Source organism: Periophthalmus magnuspinnatus, chromosome 10 (assembly GCF_009829125.3).
Source record: "Periophthalmus magnuspinnatus isolate fPerMag1 chromosome 10, fPerMag1.2.pri, whole genome shotgun sequence".
NCBI classification, from domain to species: domain Eukaryota; kingdom Metazoa; phylum Chordata; class Actinopteri; order Gobiiformes; family Gobiidae; genus Periophthalmus; species Periophthalmus magnuspinnatus.
The window spans coordinates 9600690-9618205 of record NC_047135.1 but is presented as its reverse complement, the minus strand read 5'-3'; the positions used below and the strand labels follow the sequence as shown (position 1 = coordinate 9618205).

The 17516-nt window shown below is 37.0% G+C and overlaps 1 protein-coding gene across 3 annotated transcripts in view; it reads right to left on the bottom strand.

Annotated features, from left to right (window-relative positions):
- LOC117377810 (filamin-B) overlaps positions 1 to 17516 on the bottom strand; it is a 76711-nt gene that overhangs the window by 27477 nt on the left and 31718 nt on the right. For 2 of the 3 annotated variants that reach the window (XM_033974311.2, XM_033974312.2), the window contains exons 11-22: positions 16021 to 16147; positions 14603 to 14739; positions 13868 to 14061; positions 13499 to 13612; positions 11890 to 12033; positions 5160 to 5283; positions 2454 to 2614; positions 2181 to 2271; positions 1695 to 1849; positions 1179 to 1296; positions 552 to 631; positions 77 to 256 (exon numbers count right to left, since the gene is read on the bottom strand). In XM_033974311.2, the coding sequence (XP_033830202.1) occupies positions 77 to 256; positions 552 to 631; positions 1179 to 1296; positions 1695 to 1849; positions 2181 to 2271; positions 2454 to 2614; positions 5160 to 5283; positions 11890 to 12033; positions 13499 to 13612; positions 13868 to 14061; positions 14603 to 14739; positions 16021 to 16147 (1625 nt within the window). Of the gene's footprint in view, positions 1 to 76; positions 257 to 551; positions 632 to 1178; positions 1297 to 1690; positions 1850 to 2180; positions 2272 to 2453; positions 2615 to 5159; positions 5284 to 11889; positions 12034 to 13498; positions 13613 to 13867; positions 14062 to 14602; positions 14740 to 16020; positions 16148 to 17516 lie in introns of all 3 variants that reach the window. The other variant, XM_055225076.1, reaches the window with a different exon arrangement.

The following is a 17516-nucleotide window of genomic DNA, read 5'->3' as shown; positions in this document are numbered from 1 at the left end:
ATATATATATATATATATATATATATATATATATATATATATATATGATGGTAATGACATGATTTTGTGCTCTCACCTTGCTGGGGTCTGGGGGCAGCTGGGCCTCCATGGGGAAGGGGCTGCCTGGGACGGGGTGTCCATCATAGGTCACATTCACTGAATAGAGCCCCTCTTCTCTGGGAGTGAACTGGACCCTCTGGAGGTCTGCAGACACAGGCTCCAACCTGCACTGCTTTGTCTTCTGGTTCGGGCTCACCTGAGGATAAAAATACGACCTTAAAAGAACCCAGCTTAAATAACTAGACCAGGTCTAAACCAGGACTAGGTTTAAACCACATCTAAACCAGACCTCCAGGTCTACACAAGGATCAACCAGGAAATAAACAATCTGGACAGTGAGGACAGAGAAGAAAATATGTTTTCCACTTAAAATATTTACACATAAAAGGTCTAAATCAGGCCTATGAAGGTCAAACTGGGACAAAAAAAAAAACTAAAGCAGATCTTACTTATTCAGACTTTGAGAGCTAATCTCAACAATCAGGACTCACCAGTGCCACCTCCAGCTGACCTTGTCCTCCTGCACCTTTAGTGTCAATGGTAAACTCCTGCTCCTGACCCACCTCCACTCCTACAACACAACACCATAAGATTTAGATTTTAAATTTCGTAAAATTACCTATCTGCCTCCTCAGATACGAGACAAACATGTTCAAATCAAATGATGATTTTACTGACAACAACTGTAATGTTAATTTATTCCATGATTAAAAAATGTTGGACATGATGACCAAGCTGTTTATGTTATAATTTAGATTTTGGCTCTCAAGCGATTATCAAATCTACCCAGTTTTTCATTTTGGTTGCCGGTTTCAATGCTGAAATCCAAACTCTTTGCTCTGAATACTGACTTCCTAAACCCCAGCACCTGTATTAATCATTAACTAGTGCTAATGTAGCATCTGCAGCTCAGTGAGCAAATTCTGAAGGTTCTGAGCTTTCACATGAGGCATGGCCTGTCCGTATACTGAGAATGAGGAAAACGTATGTGTTTATATGCAGGTTACAGTTCCTGTAAAGCTCCAGTAGCAGAGTTTATTCATGTAAAATGAGTATTTTCCCTGAGTGCCGATTCTTAAATCAATACTTGACAAAATCAGTGGATTGACTGAACTCACGTCCGCTGAGGTTGTCCACGGTGATCCTGCTGAGGTCCAGAGGAGCAGCCACGCCCACAGTGAAGGGGCTTCTGGAGATGGGGTCACCTCCAAACGTTACATCCACCAACATCTCTCCCTGAAGACACAACACACGATAAGAGATTAAAACAACACATATTGCATTTATGAAGAACAAACGCAAATTTAAGGCATATTTGTAAATGTGTATACAGTAGGTGCGCACAATATAGGAGAAAATTCTAATTGCAATTTTTCTATTATTGTGATTTGCAATACATGTTTTAAAAATAGGATTCTGTTAAGACAGCACACCAGGAGCATTAGCATTTGAAAGAAGATTGAAATATGAATGAAAGAGTATTCTATGGAAAGATGACATTCTACAATCCAAGTACTTGATCTGATTTGCGATTGCAATTTGATAATTCTGCCAATTCAAATTGAGATTTTGATTCAACTGCAATATATTGTGCAGCTTTAGAATACAGGTATTATCAGCATCCAAGCACTGGCCTGGTTGACTGGAGTGAACTTGACAGTCTGGGAGTAGTCGTAGTTATCGATGATCTCAAAGTCTTTCACCGGAGTCGAAAAGGACACGTCCAGAGGAGCCTTTCCTGCTCCTTTAGTCATTACAGTGAAGTGAGTCGGCTTCCCACTCTCCACTCCTGTCCAGCAGAGGGTATAAGACAGAGAGAAATGAGCCATCAATATATACTAAAATAAACTAGTAGTAGAGTAAAATGTATGACAGAGGTAAGGCAAGTGGTGCCATCAGTCCACCCCGACCACCACCAACACTAGAACACACACCAGATTCATATTCATACATGGGTGAAATGGAGTTAAACTACAGAGTTGGCCAGTTTCATACACAGAAAGACCCCATGAAGAAAAGATATTTAGTTTTTATTATTTTACAAAAAAAGGCAGTTTTTGAATTTGACTCTAATCCAAATTTTGAATTTTTCTTTTGGTAATAATCTTTTGTAAACTGACCTGTTCGAGAGATTCCAGGTCCTTCAGCTTTAACTCTTGATGCATCATGGCAAGGATCCACTTTGACAATGAACGGGCTCTGAGGCACTTCCTGTTAGACAATTAAAATTTAAATTATAAAAAATAAAAAATGGTATACAGGCAATTTTCTTTAACAAGACTATAAACACTTGTCTAGAGCTAAGCCAGGGGAAAAGCAAAAATCCAACACAATACTTTATGTTGCAGGATATATTTAAATAAACCAAACAGTCCATTAATATACTGTGATACCTTATCTGTAAACAAGACTTTCACGGTGAGGCATCCGGCTGCAGGGGGGACATATTTCACAGTGAAGGTGTCATTTGGGTTTGGGATAATGTCAAAATCCACATCGGCTTCTTTATCTCCCACCATGTTCGCATCACACTTTATCCCCACACTCACGTCACCTGAAAATAAAATTATTATTATTATTATTTTTTTTTTATTATTTTACATTTATTTAACTTCATTCACTCTCCTCCCTCTGTACCACATATTCACTCTCCTCCCTCTGTACCACATATTCACTCTCCTCCCTCTGTACCACATATTCACTCTCCTCCCTCTGTACCACATATTCACTCTCCTCCCTCTGTACCACATATTCACTCTCCTCCCTCTGTACCACATATTCACTCTCCTCCCTCTGTACCACATTCTCATACCATCTCAATTGGAACACTAGGAGGAGCTCTAATACCCAGATATCTTTAATACCTGGTGTGTTCATGTTCTGTTTGCTCTGTTTCGATATTTTTGGAATAGCCAATTTAAAATAGCATTCCATAAGAGTCTCTTTTTGCAGTGATATGTTCTATGATTATAGTCTGACAACTAATTTCATCCAATTATTAATCACTGAAAGTAATTGTGAGATTACCAACTTTTATGCCAAATTATTTTAAGTACAAAAAGATTTCACTCTGCTGCAAAGTAATTTCTTGCTTTTGTTTGTGTACACTACCAGTCAAAAGTTTGGACACAAAAAAATGTACTCAAAATAACTCAAAACCACACTCTGCTTTGAACCCTGTTGTGCATTTTCAGCATTTCTTGACCCTGTCAAGCACAGCTGTGAAATGAAAACCATTTCAGGACACTTTATTAAGAATATCATTGAGAGAAGGCCAAAGATTTGCGGCATTGTCCACAAAGCAAAGGGCTGCTATTTTGATACACATTTGATATAAAATATATTTTTATTGACTTATTTACATTTTTCCTTTGCTACATAATTCCATATATCATTAATATATAATTATAATGCCTTCTGTATGTATCTAAAATGTAGAAAGCGGTCAACTAAAAGAAAAAATACATTGAAAAAAGAAGGCATGTCCAAACTTTTGAAAAACTGTTTAAAGCAGGGGGAAAGGTTCAGCTAATCTCTCAAATAAGCTCCAGTTAATGTGCAAATGTTATGGCACCATTCCATCAGATTTGTTCATTCTGATCTCAACCAGTTACAGTTCACCAAAACCAAAACCTTGTGTTATATCATGTGTCAATCATTACAAGAATTTGACCTGTTCTTGGTTTCATTCCTATCAAAGTCCAAAGACATCTTCGACTGTCACTGACACAGAAACTGCACCAAAATATGTACAATATGCTGTGCAAGTCAAGTCTCTCCTCTGTTTTTTTTGTTTTTAAATTGGATTAAACACCTAAACTCCTCCCACAACCACATTTTAAAGAGAGCTGCTAAACTGGGCAGAACCTAGTAGACTAAAGGGGAGAGAGAGGGGAAAAGAAGGGTGGGGTCTAGAGGTATAAAGAACAATGGGGTTGGCCTAACACACTTCAAACTCTGCTCCTGCAGCCAGGTGTTGGTAATCAGAAACACCTGGCTTAAATTAGGGCAGTCTTTCATGATGTCACCAACTACTGGAAATAGCATACTTAGATTTGCAATTTCTAGCACAAAGTTATATTTGAAGGCAGCACAAACTTATGTTTAAAAAGTTTTGTTTTACCAGAAAGCAGCAAATTACCTAATTTGCAAAAGTTGCCAAAAAATGACTAGAAACAGTAGCTAATGCTATTAAAACACCATGTACAAAGTGGATTTAGTGTTTAGTTCTACATTAAGTTCATTTACCTCAGAGGTGTCCAAACTTTTTTCATCGATGGCCACATCTCAAAACACATTCGAAGCGCAGGGCCACAGACCAGTGATCAATGCAGTGCGGTACTTTAAACACAGCTTTGATGGAGCTGCTGTGTGTTAATAAAGCTTGAAACACATTCATTTTAGGGCTGTCTCACACTGCAATGTGATGTATGAGGTTATGGTGATAGACATAGTTTAATTTGCTGTTAAAAGTGCTGCTTATGATCAATTGGGTCGGTTCAGAAGGAGGCTTGAGGGCCAATAAAAACTGGTCTGAGGGCCGCATTTGGACCCCAGGCCTTAGTTTGGACACCCCTGATTTACCTTCACCTGAGTCATTTCATGTCGACAACCAATCAAAGTGTTTTATCCTCAGAAGATCTGGAAGTGTGTGGTTATTACGCTAGTTGTTAGCATTACTGTGACCAAAAAAAAGTTAAAAGTTGTGAAAAGCACTTATATACTGATTGCCGTGAATAATTAGGATGCTTGGAATGCATAAGGTAAGTGAGAAGTAACGATGGACCACAATGGTTAAGACAGTAAAAATCAGGTACAGCGCCTTGAATTAACTAACTGCAAGTCTTCATTATTAATTGTAGTACGTTAAACCTGACCAAACTGAAGGTAGCACCATCATCTGTTTTACAAAATCATACAAACCATGTTTCACTGCACACTATGAAACATAGGTTAGGTGGTAGGTTAGGATGATAGATCCTGAGTGAATATGACAACAAATCTGTGAAGTTGTATGTTTTCTTGCTTAAAAGGTGTATTTAGAGATATTTTATATTAGATATTAAAGTGTTCACTATTCTGCTAGAGCACTGCCTCACCGTCCCCTGCCCCAGAGCAGTCCACTGTGAAGTGGGTAGGCTCATTGGCTTTGAGTCCGGTCCGCTCCACTCCGGGTCCAGACACCCGCACATTGTTCGGGTGGCTCCCTTTGCCCACAGACACCTGCAAACAGCAAACATTTAGATCCCATTAATACTTTCAAACAGGTTCTTACAAGAAACTAATTACCTTTTACAGCAACTACATGGATCAAAATCTTCACGCTGAAATTTCAAAAAATGGTTCACAAGAAAACATCAAGTTACACCAAAGCAGGGTTTCTACAGGGTCCATCTTTGAATTCATAAGTTAATATTTAAAATATTCCCAATTGCAAGATAACCAAAGCATTTAAATTCAAATCTTTCTAAACTATTTTATGAAAGAAATTAAATCTTCGAATTGAACATGGGGCCCCACAAGGTTCAATCCCCACACCACCAATCATCGTCTTCAGTAAAATGCCAGAAGCTACTCATGACGTCACAAACTATTTCAGATCTTTAAATGATATTGCATGAGCTTCCCTTTTTAAGAAAATGTTCAAGTACAAAGTACACAATAAAAAAAAAAAAAAAGGTGTTGTGGTATGCCAGAATTGTCTAAAATGCAGGACACAGGATAACCACTCTGCTACAGTAACAAAGGAAAAACATGCACACTATAGTAGAGCCATAGTAAGTCTCTTCCATGTTAAGTCTCTTCCAAGAAGTCAACACAAAAAGAAAACTACACAACGCATTTAAAAATGTAAATTTGAATTTATTAAAAATTAATAGTTGAAATCATTGGGTTAACACTGGTGAGGTGATTAGTAGGATTAAAAATAAAAATTGTTAATACATTACATAGAAAATGTGTAATGAATGACCAGCTCTGTTTAGATGACCTCAAAGGAGTTCTTTATTCCTGGTTCATCTGGACCTCATTTTTATTATACAACTAATGTAAATAAACCTGGTTTAATTCTAGGTTTAGGATTGTCTTGGCCTAGTCCCCGGTTTATCCTAGGTTTGGCCCCGGTTTGGGCCCGGTTTGGGCCCGGTTTGGCCCGAGGTTTGGCCCTTTGTTGGTTTTTAAGATGGAGGCTAGCACACATGCAGGTTTGTTTCGCAGCTGTCTTCTGTGACGTGAGCACTGTCAAACAAAACAGTTCCTGAGCCAGGTGTGACTTTGGTAACTAGGAGGATTCACCAGACTTACAACACTATCTGAAAGAGTTGCACAAATGGAGATAAACCATACTGGAATATTGCCTTAATTTTAGATTATGAAATTCTGAATTCAAAACACATAGCAGTAGCTTTAATGAGCTCTTTTCTAGTAAGTTGGTTTATAATTTGGTGTAGTATTTATGTATGATGTCAGTGTTTCCCCAAAGTTTACTGGATTGGCAGGGGGGAAATTGGCTGCATACGAGCACATGTGCACAATGCACACCTCCGTTTAGCTGTCAAACAAATGACGCCAACAGACTTATTTAAACTAACAGGTTTGCCTTGCATTTTGTTTACTTTTAAAAGGGCCACTAAGTATTAACATGCATTTTATTATCTTCTACAAACTCTAATATAACTTACTCCTGAGCTGGAACACTTTCTACATCTGTCTCTGTGGAGTTTGCTTTGGAATCAGCACTGGTACCGCTTGCTATGAGCGGAGCGGTACCAAGTACGGCATAGTGCATAACCTGAAGCACCTTGCCAATATAATGGTAGAGAAAACATTGGATCTACTTTACTAATGATCTAAAATATCTAACACAGGCAAGTGTGTTCCCCATGGACACACGGACAGCGTGTGGTATGAGGCTTACTTTGATAGCTTGTATGACACCTATATGTGGTTATATGATTTCTCTAATTTGGAAAAAAAAAAAATTACATGCAGTCTCCATTATCACACTATTACCACTATGTATACTACTGTTACATAAACATATTTTAAAAAGTGTAGAGGTATGCCAGAATTGTCTAAAATGCAGGACACAGGATAACCACTCTGCTACAGTAACAAAGGGAAGACATGCACACTGCACTCAGACAGATCAGGAATCTAACCCGCAACCTCCTTACTGAGGGACAGGATAACCACACTGCTGCAGTAACACAGGGAAAACATGCAAACTCCACACAGTCTAACCCATAACCTTAATGAAAGACGAGAGAACATGCACACTCCACTCTGATCGCATTGTTCTGGCGAAGCAATCTAACCCACAACCTCCATATAAAAAGGGACTAGGAGACAGGCTAACCATTCTGCCAAAAGTACCATTTGTTGATAAAGTTCACTTGAGGTATTCCCCATCTCATGTAAGGGTGCATTGGTCCAAGTTGCTTCGCTTGGATCCAGAATTGGGGTGTGTCTGTTGACTTTCTCACATTACCTTATCCTCAAGGAGTGGCTAAAGACAGGTTTAAAACCAGTTCCATGCACTACTATCTAAAATAAAAGGAAAAAAATACTTTAAGACACTCCAGGACTTGTACCAAACTTGTATGGGACTATGGTCATACATCACTGAACAGCTTTTGTGCCATTTGAACTTGAGATTTGTCACTTTGAATGAGGAGTTGTGCAATAAGCAACATGAAACGGTGTGCTCCATTTACTCCGTATAAATGGACCAGGTGCATGCAATTTGATGTAATTTTACGGGTACACAATGTAAAATATGAACATAGTGTATTTGCACCAGCTTGTCAAATAGCGTGACAAAGATATAACAAAAGGTAATGGGTTATTAAATAATTGTTCTATCATCAAGAGTCGAGGAATTTAAGTCAGTTTGATATATATGTTTATGATTAATTATATTTTGTATCTGTACATCAAAGTCTATTTATTCACTCTATTATAATGCATGCTCTTACTTTTATTATATCATAGGTTATATTATATTGTTTGTTTAATGTTGCACCATAACGGCAAAGCAAGTTCCTACTTTGGGAAATTTGTTCACCAACAATAACAATAAACTGCTTTTGCTTAAACATGCTAATTTACATCAAAGCAGTATACATTAAAATGTAATTTCTTCATACTTTTCACATGGCTAAGATGCATTTAATCTCCCATAAGATGACATATGTGTAGTGTCCTGTGTCACCCTGACCAGAAGACAACAAATGATACCTGCTCGCTCTAAATAGATCACCTGTAACTGTAACTCTCCCTGATCCTCACGGTAGAAAGACAACAACTCCTATTGTATCACACACTGTAAACATTGTTCTCTTGGCCAAGTAAATTAAAATGTCTACTGAGGATTTTTGAGACAATGTCCTGACTATAATTTCATATCAAATTTCTTAAGTGAAAAATGCACACTATGCACACTACACTGGTGCATACTACATAGTGTACACCGGTGACTACATGCGTTTATCCAACCCTCTACCTCATGCCTGGATTCGAATATGGCCGTCAGGGAAAAAATAATTCCCCACCCTGCTCTAATGTGAGCGAGTACTTAGTACCAATTTCCTGCCCTACCCTCAACTGTGCATGTTCAAGACTGAGGGGGGAATCTGGGTAACAAAGCTGATTAAGCAGAATTTTAAGTGTTGCATTGAGGAAAATCAAAGGGTGCAATTATTGGTAGATCTTTTTTTTTTTTTTTTCCTCTACAGATATGCAATATTCTGTTGCAATCAGGTCATGTTGTTACAAGACTTGGTAACATTGTAATTTAGACTCCTATGCACTTGTACATGTTGAAAATACACACTGTGAAATGAATCTGTATTTACATATTGCAAATCTGATTGCTACGGCAATCAGTAAAATGTAATTAGATATTATTCCGAAACATTCACTCCTTGTGCCACGAGTGAACGATTTAGGAAATATATCCAAATGCGATTTCTTTGACAAGCAAAGTGACTCATTTTGTTTTCTGTTTTAATAATAGGATTCTGATCAAAGTTCACATTTAAAACGTGTCCAGAAGAACTGATAAATAAAGACTGAAGTATGAATTGACAAACTAATACAAGAATCACGCTTGTTTGTACAGATCTAAATTGCCCCTAGGGAATAAATAAAGTTATTTGACTGACTGATTAAACTACAGGGTTAGTAGTTTTTATGCAGAGTAAGAATACAAATATTTTGTTGTTTATATAAGAAAATGATGGTATGGTAACATTGCAGCCTCTGATTTGCGAGTTGTGTCCGTTCAAACTGATTTCAATTTGATTGTGATTAATCTTGCAGCCATAGTGCACACAATTAACTGCTCACATTTCCTAGGTAACATTATAACCTGCTTTTGTTTTTAGACTTCCTTAAACCAAACAAGACCCTTTTTTATTTTTCATTCCCGTCACACCTTTGGGATTTCCTCTCAAATTCCTGAATGGTATCCAAAAACCTGGTCACACCGCGCACAGGCCCCAGTGGCAGTTTCTCACACTTTTTACAGTGCGTTTTTACAATGCATTTTAGTAGCATGTGTGTTTTTATAGTGTGTGAGAGTAAACATAATCAGGAAGAACAGCTGCTAGCAACCCCATCAAAAACGCAGCAGCATACCGTGGTTTATGTGCCATGAAAACTAGTTAGGTTCTGGTGTTGAATTTTTTTCATTTTTCCTTTCTTATCTGAACCTGTAATGGGCTACTCAATGATTGTTAGCCAAATGGCAGTTGATTCAGTTGTTTCAAGCAGAAATAATCACTATATTTCGCAGCTGAAAAAACAAAAATCTAAATGTAAGACTAAACCAAGTCATAAACCAGACAAATTAGTTTACATTCTTAGTAAAACATAAGAATTATGGTAATTAAAAGATGTATTGCACAGCTCTGCACCAAATAATATTTTATGTGCTAATGGCTAAATGGTTGAGAAAGTAAGGTTCTGGCATTAATACAACAGTGGCATTGTGCATGCACCGATCAGCCTTAATATTAAGACCAGTGACTATAAGTAAGAATTTAAATGTGTGATAAATTTAGATTTTGCAAGGCAACAAGTCAGTGCATCTCAAGCCCCCCTTTAGTCCCGCTTTAGTCCTGGGTTGGTGCAAAACTTGTAGGCCATTTCCATGCTGCAGTAATAAGAACCTACCAGAATTGTTTTAGTCCTGGTACCACTAACAAGTGAGGAGTTATTACTGATAGAAAAGTGTTGCATTGTTGGCTTAGGGCAGTGGTCGTAATGTTATGTCTGATCGATGTATATGGTTAGTGTTAATGAAAATAAAAAGGAAATTGTCATTCAGTTAACATGTGGTTCTATGTGAAGTTACACAGTGAACAGAGACAGAGGGTAAACAATACAAAAGGTGCAACCATCTAAACAGTGACATGTGATAATTATAAACAAAAGTGATCAAGGGTTTAGTAATACATTAAATACTGGTTGATTAGTGCAGGTAAAATATTCAAGCAACATAATACTAAAAAAGACTGGATTGCAAAGGAAATGTGAAATTAGGATTTGAAATTAGGACAATAGTTTATCATAAATTATTTCAGTATTTTGTTTGATTAGTCTGATTTGACAAAAGAAAGAATTATTAATATAATAATAATTATATTTAAAAAAAAAAAAAAAAAGAAACACCACTAAAATACATTTCCTTGACTATAAAGTTACAATATCAGCTCAGCAGTGTTTTGATTTTTCTTAAACTATGACTCCTCTATTACAAGGAACTGTATGCACAATTTTTTTCTTTATTTTAAATTCCATAAGCATGATGTGCGCAGATACGAGGTAGACAAGTCCAAATCAAATATTGCTTTTACTGATAATAAAATGGCCTTAAAATTAATTGCAAAAACACTGGACATGACGGCCATGTTGTTTATGTTTTAATTTAGTTATTTGGTTCTCAATTATCCAATCAGAAAGCAGAATGAACCTCACATGAGTCTCATTTGGTGATGAAAACCAGTTGGTTTAAACCTCAAAGGACTCTCCGATCTGAATCCTCACTACCTAAACCGCAGCACCTGAAGTCAATCATTAATCAGTGTTGACAGTGCCTGTCCTCTATCTGCAGGTTAAGGCATTGGTAACTCAGGTTCAGTTATGATTATAGTACTTTTTTTTTTTTTACCGTAAAAGTGAACGCTAAATACAGTTTAGAGAGTTAACCTAGAAATTAAGTAAGTAAAGAAAGTAAGTATTAAACAAAAAGAAGCCATGCGTTATGCACAATGCATGGCTCTTCATTGTTTAATGCACTTATACCATGTCCACAAATTTAAATGTCTCACCTGTGTATGTGAAAAGCCTGTTCACTGTCTATAAATGTCTCATATTAGTTACTTAAGTGTTTTAAATGAAGCTAGCCCCTACATTCTAGTCATTTTAACTGATCATGTAGGCCTTTTTACTTCTACTATTTTAGGTGAATCTTTCCTCCACAGAGGTTGTAACAATAATAACGGGTCTTTTACGCTTTCCATTTGTTTCATCATCTTTCACGGGTGCTTCTGATTGGATGAGATTTGTCTTCTCAATCTGAACCAAGCTTTCTGATTGGACAATATTTGTCTTTTTAATCTGAACCGAGCTTTCTGATTGGACAATACTAGTCTTCTGAATCTCAACTAAGTTTTCTGGTTGGCCATTGGTTTTGCTGTTTTGTATCTCCATCAACTTTTCGGTAATTTGTTTCTCCGGTTCAGGTTTGGATTTGAAAACAGTGATGTTTTTGGTGTTAAAGAGGAGCTTGGAGGAGGTATATTTGGGCGGTCCTGGCAGGCTTACCCTGAATGGGCTGTTGGGGACGCTTACTCCTGCCCAGGACACACAGACCGTATGTTTTAGAGCTGCAGAAGGAGTGTAGGAGCAGGAGTAGAGGCCGTCTCCTTTAGATACAACCTTCACGTCCACCGGTTCACCCTCAGCATCCTGGAAAAAAAAAATGAAAATAATATTTTGATCCATTCATACCTTCTAATAATTAAATTGGTAAAAAATAAAAAAAAATAAAAAATACAAAAAACAATACCCAGCTACTAATCATTACCCACTGATATCATAACTGGATACCTAAATATCGATATGCGGAAAAAATACAAATATTAGAGCAAAGTTGGACCTTTCCTGAATAGTTTTAGAATTGTCTGAATACATATCAGAACTAGCATAAGATTACATGATAATATTAAAAAGAACACAATGTATTGTGCAGAGAATTACATTATCTTATATAACACACAAAAAACTACAAAAAAGTATTTTTTTTAATTATTGCGCTATCAAAATTCAGTATGAAGCCTTTTCTGTAGTATCAAAATAGAGTTGGACATATTAGCAAAAAATCTCTGAGCTCTGCTCTAAACCAGATGCTTTTACTGACAGGAGATGGGCCATAGACCTCTAAAATGACCCAAGTGGATCACCGGATTACATGTGCATTCTAAATATGATTATTAGAAGAATATTTTGAGTTATAAGACAGAAAAAAACATCAGATGTGCATAATCAGAGGGACCATGATCAGAAATAAGTCAGATCTTGTGCTTTACATGTAATTTAAATAATCTTAAAATTCCAGAAACCAGATATAATCAAATTTTGGTGTGCATGGGAACATAGATATTGATTCAAAATAATTGGATCTCAATTCAATAAAACTTTAATTGCACCGTCTTAGTTGAAACTGAATGCTTGCAAATGAAGACTGCAGGTGATGAAAGAACTATTCTAGCATGGCAATAGATTACTGGATCAAGCCGCAATTAACAAAAAGGGCCTTAAGACAGACCCGTGAGGGACAACCTTGGTAATTGTCAGTGGACAGACCTGATATCCAATCACTGTAAACATTGTTCATGACCATTTAGATAATTTAAAAATACGAGAGGGAAAGAGAGGGAGGAGAGAGAAGGCTGGACAAGAAAGGAGGGAAGTGTCAGGAAGTGAAAGAGGGTGGGGAACAATATTACAGTACATGGCATAATTATGTGTTCATGCATGAAGAATACAGTAGTATTTGTTACAAACCTTAATACTGTGCCCTCCCTCAATAAAGGCAACCCTGATTAAATTTGTAGTGATGTAAATAAATTTAAATTGTAGTTTTGGAGACTCAATAAACTAAAAAAACATGAGTAAAAGAAATGTGTTTTAAAATTGTCCATAACAGTATAGATGTTCAGGTTTACACACACCACATCAAAACTGGGATTAAAACCGGACTTAAGATAGAACTAAACCAGAAATAGACCATGACTAACCTGGAACTAAAGTCTCCATTGGAAATAAATCAGAATCAGTTAGCGCAGTCTTAGAAGTTCTTGTTTGTACTGTGTAGAGCCAGTGGAGATTTGAAGCCATTATATAACATTGTGGACTTTGCAACATATCTTACCTGAGAAATGATTTTGAGCGGTCCTTTTCCTGCATCTTTAGTGTTTACAGTGAACTCTGACAGTTTGTTTATCAGACACCCAGACTTCTCCAAACCAGGACCATACGCTTGGACCTATGGACAAGGAACACGTGTTAAAATAATTGTGTTTTGCCATACATTAGTATGAATGTACCACTGAATCAAAACTACATAGACACATGATCATGGTGTCAGTTCAGCAAACATGAATAGCAATAAAGCATTTCTGAACTAAACCAGGATTATCTTGGTTACCTTCTTTGGGTAACTGTTGTGGTAACTGCTGGTCTAAAGCAGATTCCAAGACTAAACCAGGCCTAGACCAGGACTAAGCAACATCTTATTTACCTTCTCTGGGTAGCTGTTGTGGTTGTCTGGAGTAATGTAGGCCATAAATGGACTGAGCTCAATGTCCTCCTCATCACAGGTCACGTGGATGGCGTATTCTCCAGGCTCCGTGGGCCAGTACCGCACATCACATGACCCATCGTTCTGGTCTTCACACTCAATCTTAGCCTGGGATGGGCCCTCGATTGCAAAACCTGCACAGCACAATCAAAATAAAAGGTCTTAAATATTTTTAAAATGTGTTATTTAGACTGAATTATTTATAAAGTTGAGAATCATGACCAGGATTGATGGAAACTATTTTGGTAGTGGTCTATGGCAGCAATATCAGTGAAGCCAAGACAAGTCATACTTTTTATATTTCAGTTAATTTTTCTGTATATTACGCAATATTTTTTTACTTTCTAAAGATAAATAAAAATGCATATTAAAAAAGTAAAGATTTTTTCCATAACATTTGTTTTTTGATGAGGGAACATTATAACATGGAAGAAAAAAAAAAAAAAAAAGATAATTATTTAATCAATAACTGACTTTTTTCCTGGTCACAATATACTCAAGAGAACCATAAAAAAGAATTTCAGGAGCACATTAACTTCAGAAAGGTTGATTTCATAAAGCTGGTCACATAACCGAAGAATGATAATGATATTTCTTCTCACAATTAACACTAATATCCCTATGGGCAAGAGGTGTTAGTTTGTGTCTCATCAGGGTGTATTTAGTGACACTGACCTAGGACTCCCACGTCAGTGCCGATGGACTCCACCACAAAAGCAGCTGGTTTTCCCACGATCCCTCCCTCCAGACCAGGACCATAGGCTCTGATCTGCTGAGGACCTGCCTGGGGCCCCACCGACACCTCAAATGGACTGAACAAGCAGAAAAATCAAACAAGCATTTATTTTACATTCACTTATTAACTAGATTATTTTGTGCTCAAGTTTAGACAGATTCAATTCTGTTTAGTCAATAATGCAATATATGACAAACAGAAAGTGTTAGCGGTACCTCCAGTCTCTTTCCAAAACCTTTAAATCAGACTAGACATTTAGGGGTAATAATGAGAACTTTAACAGCCACATGAAAGCAATAATATCTGCAGCTTTTTACCATCTAAAAACATTGCAAAGATCAAAGGTATACTGTCAAAACCAGACTTAGAGACTTATCCAGGCATTTGTCTCCAGTAGGTTAGACTACTGTAACGGCCTGCTCATTGGCCTCTCCAAACGAACATTAAGACAGCTGCAGAACATCCAGAATGCTGCTGCTGCTTGGGTCCTTACTAGAACCAGGAAGTATGAGCATATAAGTCCTGTATTCAGGTCTCTGTACTGGCTTCTTGTGGCTTAGAGAATAGACTTTAAAGCAGCTCTGACTGTGCTTCCATGTCCTAGCACCAAAATACATCTCTGACATGTTAGTGCCATATGAACCATCTCACACTCTGAGGACTTCAGAGACCTACCTCCTGCTGGTGCCCAGAGTCAGGACTAAACATGAGGAATCAGCATTCAGTTTTATGGAACAAAAACCTGGAACAGTCTTCCTGAAGATGTGAGACTGGCCTCTACTTTGACAATGTTTAAGTCCAGGCTCAAAACAGTTGTTTAGCTCCGTTTTATTTTATTCTGCACTTTTCTCCTTTAATGTTAATTTTACGTTCATGATTTGTGATTATTTATGTTTTGATTTGTTGCATCGTGACTTTAATTTATTTTTTTATCCTGTAAAGCACTTTGAATTACCTTGTGTACAAACTATGCTATACAAATAAACTTGCATTTGAAGGTATTTTTGGCAATACAAATACATGTAATTAATTAAATGCAAGATGGAGAAGTCTAATGCCATACTGTGGAACATTCCAGAGCAATAACAGACAAGCAGGTGGCAGGATCTTCCAGCAGAAAGTTAGTGTAGAGGTATTACAATTATGATGTATTAGACTCATATTTATAATATTTTGTGACTTATGTGTTAAAAGCCACTGTAGATTTGATCACCTATATCATTCAGAAAATAATTTATTGTTTTTGCTTGTTTTGCTTAATTTTCAAAAAAGATTGATAATTCCACTGTCTTGTATACTTTATTTTTCTTTTTTTTAAGACTGTTCAGTAGAGTGGATAATTAGTGTTTTGTCTGACCTCTTGGGGATGTGCTGTCCTCCCCATGTGATGCTGATGCTGTGTTTTCCTGTAGTTTTTGGGTCATATTCATAAAAGTACACTCCGTCCTGAGAGGAGAGCAGCTTCACTGGCTCCTCTACACCCTCTGAAAAAATAAACAAAAAACACAATTACAAAAAGCCTATATTCACTGAACAACCAGTGAGACTAAATGAATGAACAGATGCATTATAGTTATGGATTGTAGTGGTGATAGAAATAGTAACTGCAGTAGTAGGAATACATCAAGTCAATTTAAGAAAGACTACCAAAGCTGATCTATATGCCAAAGCAAAGAAGACCGGCAACTAAACTGTAAGTAGTGTAGGAGAAGGTACACTTTACAGGATACACATTATCATTTCTCCTTCTAGGTTAATTTGTTCTCTGCATTTGACCCATGCTTCAATATTGCAGGGGCAACTTGTCAGGAGCAGATCCATCTCCTGATTTTGAGCCAGTCTTGGTCAGGTTTACCTTAGCTGGAGGATTAGTATTAGTATTAGTATTAGTATTAGTATTAGTATTAGTAGTATTAGTATTAGTATTAGTAGTATTAGTATTAGTATTAGTATTAGTAGTAGTATTATTAGTATTAGTATTAGTATTAGTATTAGTATTAGTATTAGTAGTAGTAGTAGTAGTAGTAGTAGTAGTAGTAGTAGTAGTAGTAGTAGTAGTAGTAGTAGTAGTAGTAGTAGTAGTAGTAGTAGTAGTAGTAGTAGTAGTAGTAGTAGTAGTAGTAGTAGTAGTAGTAGTAGTAGTAGTAGTAGTAGTAGTAGTAGAGCTAGATTCCCAACAGACCACATATGGGCCTAATTACTTTGGTCAGACATTTCCTTGAATTCTCTGAGTGTGGTGTGTTCATTTGTTACACTAAATACTTCACACTCCAGTTACTGCACTCTTCCACAAATGCCCCATTCACTTAAACAGAAGCCGAGCCACAGAAATGTTTTAATTGCATTAGTGACCTTTGCAATAATGTTTTAGAGCCAATAAAACGCTTCCTAAAACTAACTTTACACAGAAGTAATTATGTGTATGCTGCTCCTGTAGTGTTTAGTCATCTGAGATAGTGGTTCTCAACACATAGTGTAGAACCCAAAAGGTACACAGATTTCTTCTAGTGTTTTTAGCAGGTTTAGGTTTTGTACCTCCTTAGTCTGCATAGACATTTGATTTGGTCTTAATTTGGTTGTACGTTACAACTACAGTGCATTATTGAACTTTTCAAGTAGGTAGGTGGGGTGGGGATTTCTTTGGATCATTCCAAGCAAAATAAATCTCTTCATAAATGCTCATAAATGCCTTAAACAAGCATTCTTACTCTGGGGTCACTTCTCCACAGATCTGACCTGTACCTTGGCCTAACAGAGTAACCTCCTTGTCAATGGAGCAATCCAGGCAAAATCATAACATCATCATAGAGCCATGGTGATGCTTGATGGTAGACCCTTCATGAGAGAAGTTAT